We start from the raw sequence: 15,356 nt of genomic DNA, 5'->3' as shown, positions 1-15,356 counted from the left end.
ATACTCAAGAGAGAACTAACAAGGTGTGCAAACCTCTGTGCTTTGTTGCCGGTCTGTCATATATTGCTTGAGAAGTTATGGTATAATGAAGTATGTATTGGCTGCATATGAGAGATTTATGTGATTGCCTTTTGCAAAATAGAGCTCGTTCAATGGATGGTCACATCAGCTCCTCCAAGATGGAGTGGGATTGTCTTTGCATTTATAGGGTTGGCTACAGATTTATTCTGCTTGCCAAATACCAACTTCATGAAGCATCCTGAGCTTGCAGACACATTTCTCTTTCCTTATTCACTCTCATTTCTTCACAAGGTCAATAGTCTCATCTCAGTGGCAGTTCCACTATTGAAGGATATGTTGTATGTACCGTGGATTAAAATCAGAGAGGATGGCAGACTTCTGTGGCGAGAAGCAAAGTCCAAAGTACATTGAGGAAAACTGTCTTCATTTATCTTTGCCAAAGTACTTTTAAAGGAACCACTTTTGAAAAATGTCTTGTTCTTCTCATTTGCTCCTTGTTCTCCTTTTGGATGAAAGATGACATAGCGTGATTCATTCTTCTGCAGAGAATCTCTCATTCACTTACTGATCTTTCTGCTGAAACAGGTTCAGCTTGGTGTTTTCCAGCTCTGCTGTGTCCCTTCACACACAGGCTTTGTCTTGCCTACCCAAAGTGGGAGTGTAAGTATTCCCATGGCAGTAACCATGACTAAGTCTAGGGTGTAGTCACTGTCTTGGTAACCTCTGGGCTGAGCACACCTTGCTGAGAACACAGTTAGATGACATAGTGGTAAAAATATGTCAGTCATGTTTGTGCCATGTCTTCAGGGGTAGAAATGAAGGTGCTTTGTAATGAATCATGTAGGTATGCTTACTTGCTAAGACATTTACTTTATGAATGTACCTGTTTGTTTAATAGAAATAAGTTCTCAGGTAGAAGGAAGTTTTAGTCTTTTCTCCACCAGTTAGGTGAGATCTGTTCACAACTTGACTCTAATTATAAACAAATAGTGTTATGTCACTTGTAACATGTGAATTCTTTGAACAGGCATATCTTGTATAAATCTTGTAAAAATCTTGAACACTTCTTCCAATTGTATCAGTGTTAATGTACTACCTTCTGGCCAGCTAATAGAAACACATGAACTGATCTTCAGGAGTTCTCTTGATCTGTGGCCTTTATATGGACTAAATCAAAAAGCCTCTTTTTCTGTAATAGTTCTGGGACCCATTCACTACTGTTGTGTTACACAAGAGAAGAACCCCACTCTTTTAAGAATGTAAAGAGAGCAAAAAGTGTTTACTTCAATTTCTTTTTAGAGTAGCCATCTTCACTGAAAAAAAAAAAAAAAGCAAGCTATGTTTAAGTGATAAGCAGTGTTTTTACTTGGAGTATGAAATGTTTTCTAGCTATGACTAGGAGAATTTTATTCCTTTTAAAAGTAACTGCTTCTAACATGTAATTCCTGCCTGATGTAAAGATGTAATGGTTTATTCAAGACATTACAACCTTGTCCATTACTTGTATGAACAATGTCTAATTTAGAGTCTACTGTTCAAATGATAAATTAGTATGAATTGGAGACACAGGCACTTACACTTAAAAGCTGTATATTTCTCTCTACTGCAATGTTCTGGTGATTTTTGGATAGGCTGTATGCTTGTTCTTGACTGTAAGTCTGTGTAGGAGTATTAGTACATTAACTTCTAAGTGTTTACAGGCTAAAAACTGAGCAGTAGATCTGGAAAGAGCATTTTCTGAATATGGATGTCTTTTGCGCAAATGTATTTTATCAGTTTTGGGCACAGTGTGTTACAGATGCTTGATTTTGTCTTAAGATTAGCCAGATACATTCTGATTTCTTAGGCACTGCATAGTACAGACTGCAGAACACGTAAGGAACTTTTATAAAAGTTGCTGTAGTTGCTGCCAAGATGTGTACAAGAGAAAGGGGAGTTCACTGTAAACAGACTGTGAATTGCTGAAATATTTTTTCAGTTATTCCATACCATATCTGACACACTGCTGGTATGGAATTTTTTTTATGAATCAGAGTTTTAACTACTCAATAAACATAACACAATAAAAATACAGACTATTTTTAAATTAAATTATGCAAGGAAGTTCTATGTTGCAAATTAATTTTGTTATCTTGAATATTTTCTTTGTTCAAGGAAGAGTGAAAGAGCTCTGATTAAATTAATTAAAACAATTCTCCAGTTGAATAAAGATAAAAAGAGAAGAGGAAAATGATGGATAGCTTCCTGCATAGTGCAATGGGACTTAGAGCTGCACCTACTGCTGTTCTGGTAGCATGAAACCAGTATCCTAATGGTCAGTTCAGTCTCGTTTGCTGGGAAGATGCTCTTTTCCTTCTCCAAGCAGCAAGGGGTGGTGTGAGTGGAGAACACAAATAACTCTGAGCAATGAAGCGCTGTAAGCACAAACGTCTGAAATACAGTAGTTCTTCCTTCCCATAAACACAGACTTCTGTGTAGAGAGATAATTGTTAGAAAAAGTCAAAACATCAATGGAGAAAGTCAACAAAAACTTTAGGGTCCTTTAAGATGGTATGTAGAGGACTGTTCTTTTCAACAGTTTTCTTGTACTATGAGGCCTGCTGCAACCTAGCTGTGAGGGCTGAGTCATCTTGTTCTTGTATTCCATCTTCAGTTTAGTATCTGCATGATGGCTTACATTTAAAATAAAATACAGCAGTTCTTATAGAGACTCATGGGGATAAATTAATTGAACCTAGATGAAAATCATTGTGTTTAAAATAGATCTGGAAGCTCCATGATATAACTTCTTTGTAGCTTTAGATGATTTAACTTTTTTTGACAATTAAACTTCTTATAGGACTTAGGGTGAATTTGCAATAGTTAACCAAGCAACAGGCATTGTATTTGAGTAGTGACTAAGCCACTGCTGGGAATAGTCTATGTAGTACTGTTGTAGTATGGATTTGGGAAGCAACTACACTAGGTTTAAGCAAGCCAGATTTACATGGCCTAAATTTAGACAATTGTGTTCAAAGAGATGTTGTGATTTGGCAAAGTACTGTGAATTGAAAAGTTACCTAAGGATGAAGCCATCCCACATGACCTGAGTAGTCAGTCAAGTGGGAGGAGAATGAGTGAGAGGAAACCACAGAGATCAGATCTGTGACTTCAGTCTTTCATCTTGAACCTTGTCCTGCTGTTATTTAGTCTGTTGTGATTTTGAAATGTCTCTTAGCTGTGCCATAAAACTTAACTTTTGTACTAAGTTAAGTATGTTGGAGAACTAAATTGCTGTTAAATTTTTGCTTGTGGTGTGCTCAGTAGCAAGAGTAGAGGGTACGGCCTGTGTGAGCAGTCACCTCTTCTAAATGGCATAACTTGCACAGACACTCAAAAGTCTGAGGAGTGCTTACAAATCTATATTGCAGTCTGTTGTGTGTTGGTGGTCAAGAGGTTTGGGGTTTTACAGCTGCCCTCTGTAATCTTCTTGAAAAGAGACAAGGTGGATGCCTCTTCTGTCTCCAAAATCTGTTCTGAAACTCATGGGAAGAAATTGTCCTGAAAGGTTGTGAGAGGACATTTCTTAATGTTACCACCTGTTAATTGATAGCAAAGGTACCTAGGAAACATGTGGATGTAATAACTGTTATCCTCATAGGGATTTCTTCCATGCAAAGCAAGCAGGTAGTACCCTCCTGTGGACAGAAAGTCTTCTGTGCTTTGAGCTGTATACTCTTGTAACTGGTTTCTGTGCATTTTCCTACTCTATGTTTATGCTGCTCTCTGCAGCAGTAACAGATTTGACCTTCAACCACTAACAGAGCTGTGAGAAAAGGAACACTGATGAAAGTAGGCCTGGCTTCATAGCTTGTACTAAACTTGAAAGTCTTTTCAAGTGCATAGATATGACAGAACTATTAATTGAATCAGTTTATAGGTTTCTATCCACTTCTGTGGCATTTACCCACTTACACTGTGTTCTGTAAGAGTCACAGAAATGTACTGGATACTGAGGTACAGAGGAACAGTATTCCACATGTAACACTTCTATAGTCAGAAATTAAAAAAAAGCAGGAAGTGAACTAGAAGATGTGATGTGATGTGATAGTGATGTTTTCCCAGAGCCACATATGTGGTGTCAAGGCTGGAAATAGGAGTCCAGTTGTATCACTTCAAAGTGATGGCCTGTTCACTTCAAATGTCTTTTCATTTATGCCATCTCTCTTGGTAAGATCAGATATGTGACAGACCGCCCCAAAAAAATGTGCACACAGTTGTATTGACTCGGATATGGAAAGCAAGAAAATTACCGGATGTGGATATCATGGAAACTATGTGGAAGTATAACCTTTGTCATGGAGACATAACTGCACAGCAGCCTGGTCCTTGATTTCTTCTAGATTCTGTCTACCTGCATTTTCTGCTTTTCTATAATTGCTTATACAGACACCACAGGTTTTGTTGCTGGCATCCTCATGAACTGGATGATCTTTAAAGACCCAAGTCTGTATACCAATGTCTGGTGGACTTTATGTAAAGAGCCCTAGAAGAGATCCAGCTATGCCAACAGAAATCTTAGCAGTGCTTGTTTTGTCTGAGGGACTGGTGTAGACTACCTCAGGGAAGTCAGGACCCCTCTGGAAGGTGTGACATGTTAAGGCTATGCTTTTACTACAGACTAAAGTTCAAAGAGCTACCTGAATTATGCATAAATTAATATATTCAGTTAACAGGAGCAGTCACGCCATGAAGCTCTGACATAATTTCTCTCAAAAGGCAAAACAGATCAGTACTCAGAAATTTGAAAATTCAGGTATTTGCTCAGGTCCATTTCTGAAAGTTGTTATCTACCTTTCTTTTTTGAAAGGTATGTAATACCCTCAGATCTTCTTCTTACTTTCATAGTGCAGTTTTGATCACAAACACTTTGCAGTATCAATGTCCTTTCACAGTTGGATGGCTCCCTTTCCCCCAGGCACAAGTAACATGATACTACCTGATGGTTTAGCCAAATAAAAAAATGAAAATATGATACATTAAAGAGAACCAAAGCTTTCTTTCCTTGTCACAAGGAAATTACAATTGCAGGCAGAGAAAAGGTGGTCTGCTCTTAAGCAACCCAGATCTTATAAATACAGGAATTTTATAAGTACTAGAAGAAACAGACTGTTTTCCTGGAAATACCATAAAACATTTGCTACATGCTGGATGACCAAAGTCCTGGAAAGACATGAAACAGTACAGACAGCATATTGGTGTGTACCGAGCATCAGAAGACTGTCAGATTATTCTTCGTGGGTTCTTTACTTTCTCATTCAGGGAGTGATTGTGGATAATAGTCAGTTGGGTTGTTGTTTCCTCCTTCCAAGCTGATTGTCAAGTTGGTCAGTCCAAGTCTTGTGGCAATACTTAGCAGATAAAGAATCCACCACTGCACCTTGTGGTGTGACCAGTAGCAAGGGCTGCAGACAGGCACTGTGCAAAGCTGGGAGTGAGATGGCTGGGTAGAGAAAAAAAAATCTGAGAAACTGAGGCAATAGCACTTCTTTTCATGTACACTTTGCAGTGCATGGGGAGTCTGTAAAAGCTATCTGTTCTTGTTATTGCTTTGTATTAAGGTTGGGTAAACTTAGATATTGCTGGAATGAGAGGGCCAGAATATCAAGTTAGCCAAGACATTATAATGAGCTCATGGCAGCACTTCAGCTAGCATGAATATTCCCTATTTCATACTCTAAATGGTAGCTGAAATAAATATTCAAATTGTCTGTTATGGTTGAGGCAGAATGGAAATCAAGCTCATCTTTTTTGGGAACTGGTGGCAATTTAAATAATGACTTTAAATTGTTGTTGTTGTTGTTATTGTAAATTAAGCTCAAATCACAGGTGTACAGCTGTACCACAGTGCTACATTTCACATTTACTTCTCACTTGTACTGTAGAACAGTGACTTGTATAAAACATGGGATGTCTGGGAGAAGCAAAAAGCACAAATGCCAGCACTGCTGCACCATGTAGAGCAAACATCATGCAGCTACTCAGTATAATTTCATGCTGGCTGCTCATTTTTAGGAGCACTCTGATTCATTAGCTCAGCAGGAAGAAAATGGGAAGAAAATAATTAAGTTTCTTAACACTGAGAATTTGTGCTCATTTTGGAAAACACCTTACTACCACTACAACAATCCTGGGAAGAGCTGGGACTGAAATAGCACACTGTGATACAGTTTTCTACAAAGTCTCTTGGCAGAGCCTAAGACTAGGAAAATAGCAGTCAAAGGTGCCCTGTCCTGAGAGAGGATGAGGACAGCTTCCACAACACAAGTGAAAAACATGTTTTTCCTTATCCTAACATATATCCCTAGATCACAGCTTCTCTGAGAGATGTTTTAGAGACATCCAAGGACTGCCAGTCTCTTGTTCACTGGGTATGACAAAGAGTCTCTTTACTGAACACATCCTGGGGAAAAATCACACCTGGGCACCTTTTACAGTGCCATCACTGTACCCCACGTGCTTTTGTGGTAATGGCAAATGCACAGACAAGTACGTGGGGACAGATTGGACATGTGCTCTTCCTCAATGTTCTTTCCTCTTCCTGTTGGATTATTCTCTAGAGCAAGGGATATGGGGACAGGGAAGATAGGGAAGAAAATGATAACAAGAGGGAGGGAACATTCCAGGCAAATAACAGAAGATGACTGTAGAGAAGAAATGCATCCTGAAAGTTTAGAGAGGGAAGTTTTAAAAAATCACCGTGACATGTGGTTTCTCCTTTAGGTCATTATGTTGGGATGAGATCAGTACAATCATTGCTGTCATTCCTTTAATATTTCTTTCTGGATTCCTTCTCTGTGTTCAGCTGCGAATCATTTAATTAATTCTTGTCTGACTCCTCAGCATTTTAGCCAGGTCTTTTGACTATCTTATTCTTGCCCAACATTTGAATAGGCCTTCCTTGAGCGTGCAGACCCTAGGGGTTTTTTTAAGGACAGAGCTAGGTAACTTCAGAATAATTAGCTGACATTTCCTCCCCTTCCCTCTTTTTTTAAAGATAATTCCTCATCTCTCCAGGAAGATGAAGAGATAGATATGGAGGCTGTCAACTGGCAGCTGAACAACACCTCCATGAATGGCCATTCATCTACCCCAACCACAGTTCGCTTTCCCAGCTGGGTGACTTTTGATGACAATGAAGTCAGTTTTTCACCACAGAGCCTTTCTCCCTTGAAAACAGATACCCCACCTGCAGAAACACAGACTCCAGATGTTAACTTTAATCTCACTACATCCTTAAAGAAAAGAGAACGTCCTAAAAGCACACTGGGAGACCTCTCCAAAATTCAAAAATTAGATCTTTCCTCTTTAACCAAGTTGCCTTCTGTTGAAACACCACCATGGAGTGCTACCAATCCCTTTCTGGATGAATCGCTTCGAGATGTTCAACCCTCACCCATCAATCCATTCAGCTCATTCTTTGAGGAGCGAGAGAGGCGTTCCAAAAGCTCTTCTGTCTCCAGCGTTCCAGGCAAAAGCCAAAGAGACTCTCTCATTATTCTCCATCAAGAGCCTGACACCATCAGTTTTAATGAGGGAAACAAAACTGTAACCCACACAGATGCTGTAGAGCAGCTCAAACAGCTCCAGATTGGAGACCCAGATCGTGTGAGCGGTCCTACCTTGCCTGATGATGACCCCATGATGCCATATGATCTGGAGGCAGCTTTTTTTAACCTGGCACCAGCTCAGCCAAAGGACGGATGGCCAATGATGCTGAGGATCCCAGAGAAGAAGAACATTATGTCATCCAGGCACTGGGGACCAATATATGTCAAGCTGACCAACAGTGGATGTATACAACTTTTTTATGAGAAGGGACTGGAGAAGCCTTTTCGGGAACTCAAACTTGAAATCAATCATGAGATTTCAGAGCGCAAACTGCAGAACTACGATGAGAATGGAAGGATACACAGCGTGCGGTTGGATCGCACAACGTACAAGGAGAAAAAGAAGTATCAGCCTAAGCCAGCCATTGCACACACTGCAGAGAGAGAGCAAATTATCAAACTTGGGACTACAGATTATGAAGACTTCCTTAGCTTCATCACTGCTGTGCAAGACACACTGATGAACTTGCCAGCTTCATCAACGGATCTGAGCACAGTAGGACTGAATTATCAGGAAGAAGAAATCACTGTGGATGTCAGGGATGAGTTTCATGGCATCTTGGCCAAGGGAGATAGTGTGATTCTCCAGCACAGTGTGCTGACTCATATCTATGTTCTCAGCTTCCTTTCTGGCCTGGCAGAATGCAGACTGGGCCTTAACGATATCCTGATCAAAGGGAATGAAATAGTTGCAAGGCAGGATATTATGCCTACTACTACCACTAAGTGGATTAAATTATACAGCTGCCGGTTCCATTCATGTGTGGATGAGGATATGTTTAATAACTCCCGTATTATCCTGTTCAACCCGCTGGATGCCTGTCGGTTTGAACTGATGAGATTCAGGACTGTCTTTGCTGAGAAAAGTTTGCCTTTCACTCTGAGGACAGCTGCCAGCATCAATGGTGCTGAGGTGGAGGTGCAGAGCTGGCTGATGATGTCCACGGGGTTCTCTTCCAATCACGACCCTTTAACTCAGGTCCCTTGTGAAAACGTGATGATCCGCTACCCCGTGCCAAGTGAGTGGGTGAAGAACTTTCGCAGGGAGAGTGTCCTGGGGGAGAAATCTTTGAAAGCCAAGGTGAACAAGGGAGCCACTTTTGGATCAACCAGTGTGTCTGGTTCTGAGCCAGTAATGAGAGTAACTTTGGGAACTGCCAAATACGAGCATGCCTTTAATTCCATTGTATGGAGGATAAACCGACTGCCTGACAAAAACTCAGGTGAGTGGCACATACCATCTCTGCAGGAATAAACTAGAATGAGTTATGTATTTTGAAAGATCGAAATACTGAGTTTAAATGGTGAGAGATGTATCATCCTCTGTAGTATACCAAAGGGCATAAATTTGTTGCATGAAGTATTTGTCTGACCCTTCATTGTAACAGTTTTATGTATACTACAAATATAGCTAATGCTTTATGTTTTCTAGATGCAAAAATATGTGTTCTATTTCTGCTTGGAAGTATTTAAAAGAGGTAGTAATTAGGGAAATGGTTTAGTGGTAGACAAGATTAGTGCTATTTAATGGTTAATGATTAATGGTTGGACTTGATGATCTTAAAGATGTTTTCCAATACGTGGTTCTGTGATTCTCTGATTATGAAACCTAGGCACCGATCTATGTGTTCCATACCGTTATTGGCAGCAGGGCTTTTCACGTAACTTGCAAAAGCAAGATTCTATGCTATGGGACTGAATGGGAGGATCAGATAAATTGCTTTAGCTCCAGCACATGTGATACCTTTTCCATGCATTGCCAAGTATACTGGGCCATTGCTGTATATTTCAATGCATATGCCACAGTTAATGCCTCTGAATTATCTGAAATGGGGATTGTAAGAGAACAGAAGACATTGCTTAACCATTTAAAAAAAAAAATAGAAATTTACAAACACCATTTTGTGGCTATGTTTCTGTAATCAGTGCAGACAGGGAATTAGAGCTTAAACCTGAAGAGAGAATACCAATATGAAATCCACTTTGTGTTTCTATCCCAAGTCTTTGTATTTCTAGTAACATGGTTATAATTAAACATCAAAATAATTAGGCAAGCTACTGGCCCTTTGGCCATTACGGCCAGTCATTCTATTTGCTGCCTGTCATCCATGGTGCACAATAAAGCTGGACAACTCAGTTTTATTTTTATTTGTAGTGAATTCTACTTCTTGACCTCTCTGATCTAGAATAGCTTTTTGCAAATGAGATGGACTTTTCAATATTAATGCTCTAGTAATGCATCGGGGTGACTGGAAGGGTTTCTGTATTCAGTGCTCCCTGCAGGAAAGTTCATTGTGGTACCAGATTCGGCACTCTCTATATGTTTTTCCTGAGTTTGAGTTATAGTGTCAGCAAAACAGTGATCCAAGTGTCCTAATCTTTTGGGTCACATTTCAGCCAAAGACACTAGTTTACCCCACTGGTTACAAATTTGGAGGGATACCACTGGAAAAAAAGAAAGGCTCCAGGTTTCCAGTAGACTGAGGTGTAAGAAGACAGAGCTTGGAAACTTGAGAGCAATACAGCAATGAAAAATTAACCACAGGCTGTTTATGAGCAATAACATGCTTGTGAGGAAAATCTCAATATGCATGAGCTCTGGGAATGAGATGTTGTGAAAATGGGCCTTCTGTGGTGTCTTCTCTCCAAAGATCTCAGTGTACCATGCAGACATCACAGCTGAGGAAACAGAAGCCCTCAGACTTTAACACAATCACAGAACATGCCAGTAGCAAACCAGGAGAAGAGGCAAAACTCCTGTCTCTGCTGCCTCCTGCAAGGCGATGCTGCCTTACCCATTGCTACTCTGAGGGGGATACTGATCTGTGCCTCTTGTTTCCGTCTTTCCTGTTGTGACTCTTTATTGTATATACGCTGTGACAGGGGGAAGGAAATACATTACAGATTTGTTGCTGCTGTTGGACCCCTGCCACAGAGCATCTATCCATCAGTGTCATCATGCAAAACACAGGGCAGTTGGTATTTGTTTACATCCTGAGAGGAAGAGAGTGTCCTCACCCCTCCGGTCAGATCAGATGTAATTTCAGGGAAAGGAAGAGCCTTGGAAGCCCTGTCTTGGCCAAGACACATGAGGTATGTGAGAGGGAGGGAATCCCAAAGTGATGACAGGGCAGGCCAAGTGTAGTTTAAATCTGACATTTCCCTTCAGGGACTATTTCTGTTTATTGATGGTACTTCATCCCATGGTTCTCCTTTCTCAAAGTATATGGCAAACAAAGTGGTACTCAGAAACATTCCTTCCCACTTGTTCTTAGATTTGCCTGATGGACAACATATGCTTTTGTCCAGGTGCTACTCATGTGGGATCTAACTGCCAGTCCTGTGCATGTTTGGCTGTATCCAGCTCTATCCACAAGTCAGATGATAAACCAACTACATGTATTTGCAAAGTCATTATAAATGATGCAGTTCTCAAGCACTAAACATAAAACTACTCCACTGACTCATACTTTACACTCTCTTACTGCAATATCTGTAACTCACCTCTAAGGGCATTCTGGGTCTTCTGTAAATACCTGGCCTGCTAATGAACTGCTTTGGCGCCTGGGACTCCAGCGCAGGAGAGAAGTAGTGGCATCACATTGGAGCTGAGGGAACTGCTGCAGGTGGCCACAGCCTGCAGCTCCACCTGCCTCCACAGGCTGCACAAAGGTCCACACCACTTGGGGCATATGCATTGCATGGGTCCTCCAGCACATGTGCCTGTCTGCCAGACATGCTCACAGGAGTACATATGTAAGCACGCATTTTGGGACTTTTTTGTTTATCCACAGTGCGTGCTCAGACACACAGTCCCTTGTAAACACAATCACAGAACTCCAGAGGTCTCCAGATAGCCAGCTGGATCTCCTGTGCACCACTCCATTCCCTGAATGGACTGGTGCAGTCTCTGTGTCGAGGTGAGGGGCATGACCCCCAGCCCTGCCATCCTCAGGAGAGCGTGTCCCTACGGAAGTGCACTACTTGTGTGCAGGTTGTAGCATCCTAAGCACCAGATTGTTAAGAATTACTTCAGCAGCTTTGCAATCTTATCTAATTTTTTTCTTTCTGTGCTTTCTAATGGGATGGGGCCCTTTGCACTCTCACTCTAGGAGACAGTGTTATCAGCACTGTCTGTATTATTTTGTAGCCAAAGTTTCTGCTCATGACCAAACATTGAAAAGCATGTGACAAAATAAGAACAGTGCATACTCTATGATTTGACCTAAGGAAAAAATATGGACAAGATTCTATTAAGCACACTGCTGAAATCCAAATAGCAAATATTTGTCCTTTTTTACAGCTTGGTAAACTTTATTGCCTGTCTCATATTTGATATTAATATGAGCAAAAGAGTTGATGAAGAACACCTACTTGTAGGCTATTTACAGCTCCAGTTGCTGCTGGCTGGATTTTACATGTTATTTTTTTAAAATCCACCAGTAGAATACTAGGGAAACCTCCAAACAGTCTTTGATCGTGGGAAAAGGCGCTTTCTGTGAAGCAGGGATATAACATCTACGCAGAGCCATGGATCTGGATTTGAACTTTCCTCTAGTTTGGCTGTGGATCCCAGGCATGCTGCCTGGAATACTTTCTGAAGTAAATTGTATCTTTTAATCCAAACATGTTGGGACATTTGGAGTGCCATGAGTCATTTGAGACAGATTCTTTCCAATCACAGTTACACTTGTATATATATTTGAATTATCAGATCCTTGATTGTCAGAACAAACTGGAAGTAGTTCAAGGAAACAAGAGGTGCAAAACAAAAGCAGTGTGTTGATTATTGCTCATTTTACTAAGAAGGGTACCTGTCCATTAGAGAAAGAGCTGAACAGTCTGTAGAGGTGGTGCTTCATGAGCCTCATGCCCAGGACAGTAATGAGCACTGATAGGCTAGGTAATTTTGCAATAGCTTCAGTGGAGGAGTTGATTTCTTAATCTGTTCACCTTGCTATCTGCCACACTGAGCTGGTTTAAATTAATAACTTCCATAATTTTTATGCATTTGGGGGGTGGGCAGTGCAGTGTGTAACCATGTGTCCAGTTGAAATTATGAACAGTTGAAATGCTCAGCTCTCCAAAGCACCTGGCATGCAGTGTGCTCAAGCCCAGTTAAACAATTCCCAGGGATCTACCCCAAAAGTAGCTGAGCACGTGCCAGCTCAGGAGTGTCGCAGCACAGGCTGAACGTTCTGCAGCTGTGCATGCAGCCTGCAACAGAGCACAGAACCACTCCTCCTGGGCTGCTGGCATTCTCCAGTCCGAAGGAGGGAGCAACCCACAGCAAACTAGAGAGGAAAAGCATATCAAAGCAGATGAGCAGGAAGGATTTAAATGAGAAGTCTGCTCAGAGTGGTACACTGTGAGGAAAGAGATATGAACGGATGGGGAACCTGAGACTGGGGATTGGTTGCCAGTACTGAGTGCTGAACACAGATTTTTGGAGCCAGTTTTAAGCATCTCCATAATGCAGTACCAGACAGCAGTGCTGTGTCACCCAAGGGCCCCATGGCAGATGCTGAACTGTGCTGCCACCATGGCTGTGCCCACTACAGCCAAGCTCAAGAACTGGCCAGCAGCAAAAGCACTGTGGTGCTGGGGGGCACAGTGATCTCCCTGAGAGCTCCTGGGGCTGCTGCTCTCCTTTGGTGGGCAGGAGCACCAGGAAGGCATGCTGTGGACCACAGCTTTTGATCCAGAAAAAGCGTGTCCATGTATGAAAAGCCAGGAAGGGCTGTCAGACAGACATCCTGGCTTGCTCCAGAACCAGGGCATATGGGTCAATACTCTGCTTGGGGTAATTAATCCTGAAGAAAAGCAGATGTATTTTAATGCTTGCGGAACTTGAGCTTCTATATCTGCTTGATAGTGCACCCATTCATTCATAATTTGGCTCCAGCTATGGTGCTGCATTTGCCTGCTCTCTGCTGAGCTGCACAGCTTCTCACTGGATTTGCTGCACACACATAAGTTTACAAACCTTCCAGCGGTGAGGGAACTTTGGCTAGACCGTTTTGAAATATGAGGCTGACTCCAGATGAAATTCTTACCCAGACTTACACTGAGTAGAATTTTTTTCCCAGCTCTATTTCAGAGGTCAAGTGGGATGTTGCAATGCCTAAGCCCTGTAAAGACTGCCTAATTTCATCCTATTGGGACAACTCGTATTTCAAAATCCCACATCTTGCTTTTTAGGCTTCACTTTAACAAGGCTGACTTTGGGCTAAGCAGGTGTATTCCTGCTTTTCCCAGTGGGAGCTTCTGGGCTTTCCCCACCCAGTTCTCTTTACTCTGACTGCCTTCCTCCTTCCTTGTCTCTTGCTGACCTGCATGGAAAAGAACTTTCCTAGTGAACAAGTAGTCAGGAACCCTAAAGCCTATAATAAAGGCAGCAAGGATTCAGTTCATTTCCTTATACACTCCTTTACACATACATAGATAATAAGATCCTTTCAATCAGAAACCCCTGTGTGGCTGTGAAGGCTTTCATCCTAATTTTGCAAGTAAAGAAACTGAGGCAGAGACATTAAATTACATGCTCAAGAGTTTAAGGAGTTAACAGCAGTCAGAGAAAAAAGTTTGACTAGAAGTCCCTACTTTAATTTTTAAACATCACTGCTGTCTAGCAAAACAAAGAGGAAAAAACAGTAAGGGCCATTTACATATGACAGAGCTAAACATTACCTCCTCTCCTTGCCATCCTTAATGATTAGCCACCTCTTCTCATGGGTTCGAGTGAGGAATAAATGATTACTCTGAAGCTTTGCACAAATTTGCTTTTTAAACATGGGAAGGTTTTTTAACCTTATCCCATACATTTTCTTCTGCTAAAAAGGGGGATATTGATTTCAAATAAACATCAAATATTTCCAAATTCCTTCTTTCCTTACTATCATTTCATAACCTTTCACAAAGGTGTGCCATAATGTACTTAGCATGTGACAGACACAGATGGAATCAACAGGACAAATACCTCTACCCTACTGTGCTTTATTTAGTTCTTATATATATTTTTATTTTCACCCACTAAAAGCAAACCAGAGTGATTAGCAATCCTTTTTGCATTTTCTTGAATTCCTTTGGTAACTTCAACCACATTGAAGCAGGTAAGACACTTGCTATAAACTAGTTCACTTAGAGAGATTCTCAGTTTCCTGCAGCTTCGTGATGCTGCTCTCTCCTAGGCGTTGTGTTTTGATTCATCTGACACAACTCTCATGACTATTTACTCTCTTTTTCCAGCTTCTGGCCATCCTCACTGCTTTTTCTGTCACCTGGAGCTTGGCTCTGACCGGGAAGTGCCTTCCAGTTTCGTCCGCTATGTAGATGTGGAATTTGACATGCCCACCACTTCTGCATCCAAAGCCACTGTTCGGTCCATCTCTGTCGAGGACAAGACCGATGTGAGGAAGTGGGTCAACTATTCAGCACACTACAGTTACAAGGTAAAACCAAGCAGTGCTAATCACCATGGTTACTTTGCATGCTTCATTGTCTTCAAAAGTATGAGCAGACAAAATACCATGGACAAAAGAGGTGGGAATTTGGCACATGCCAGGCTGTTTGCAGTAGCAACCCATGTGCAGCTATTGATTCATGGCAAATAAGCAGTGGATTATCCCTCAGCAAAGATGGAATAAATTTGCTTGCAGTTGCCTGTGGAAGAGCATGCACACAGCC

General features: G+C 41.4%; 1 protein-coding gene across 11 annotated transcripts in view; it reads left to right on the top strand.

The window, feature by feature from the left end:
- Positions 1-15,356, top strand: part of STON2 (stonin 2) — a 74,546-nt gene that overhangs the window by 53,612 nt on the left and 5,578 nt on the right. For 6 of the 11 annotated variants that reach the window (XM_086893515.1, XM_086893517.1, XM_086893516.1 and 3 more), the window contains exons 5-6: positions 7,058-8,893; positions 14,919-15,121. In XM_086893515.1, coding sequence (XP_086749641.1) covers positions 7,058-8,893; positions 14,919-15,121 — 2,039 coding nt within the window. Of the gene's footprint in view, positions 1-7,057; positions 8,894-10,553; positions 10,764-14,918; positions 15,122-15,356 lie in introns of all 11 variants that reach the window. The other 5 variants (XR_015288192.1, XR_015288194.1, XR_015288193.1 and 2 more) reach the window with 1 other exon arrangement.

Source organism: Cyanistes caeruleus, chromosome 6 (assembly GCF_971803275.1).
Source record: "Cyanistes caeruleus chromosome 6, bCyaCae1.hap1.1, whole genome shotgun sequence".
Taxonomy (NCBI): domain Eukaryota; kingdom Metazoa; phylum Chordata; class Aves; order Passeriformes; family Paridae; genus Cyanistes; species Cyanistes caeruleus.
The sequence above is the reverse complement of the archived record's forward strand: the minus strand, read 5'-3'. Positions and strand labels throughout refer to the sequence as shown.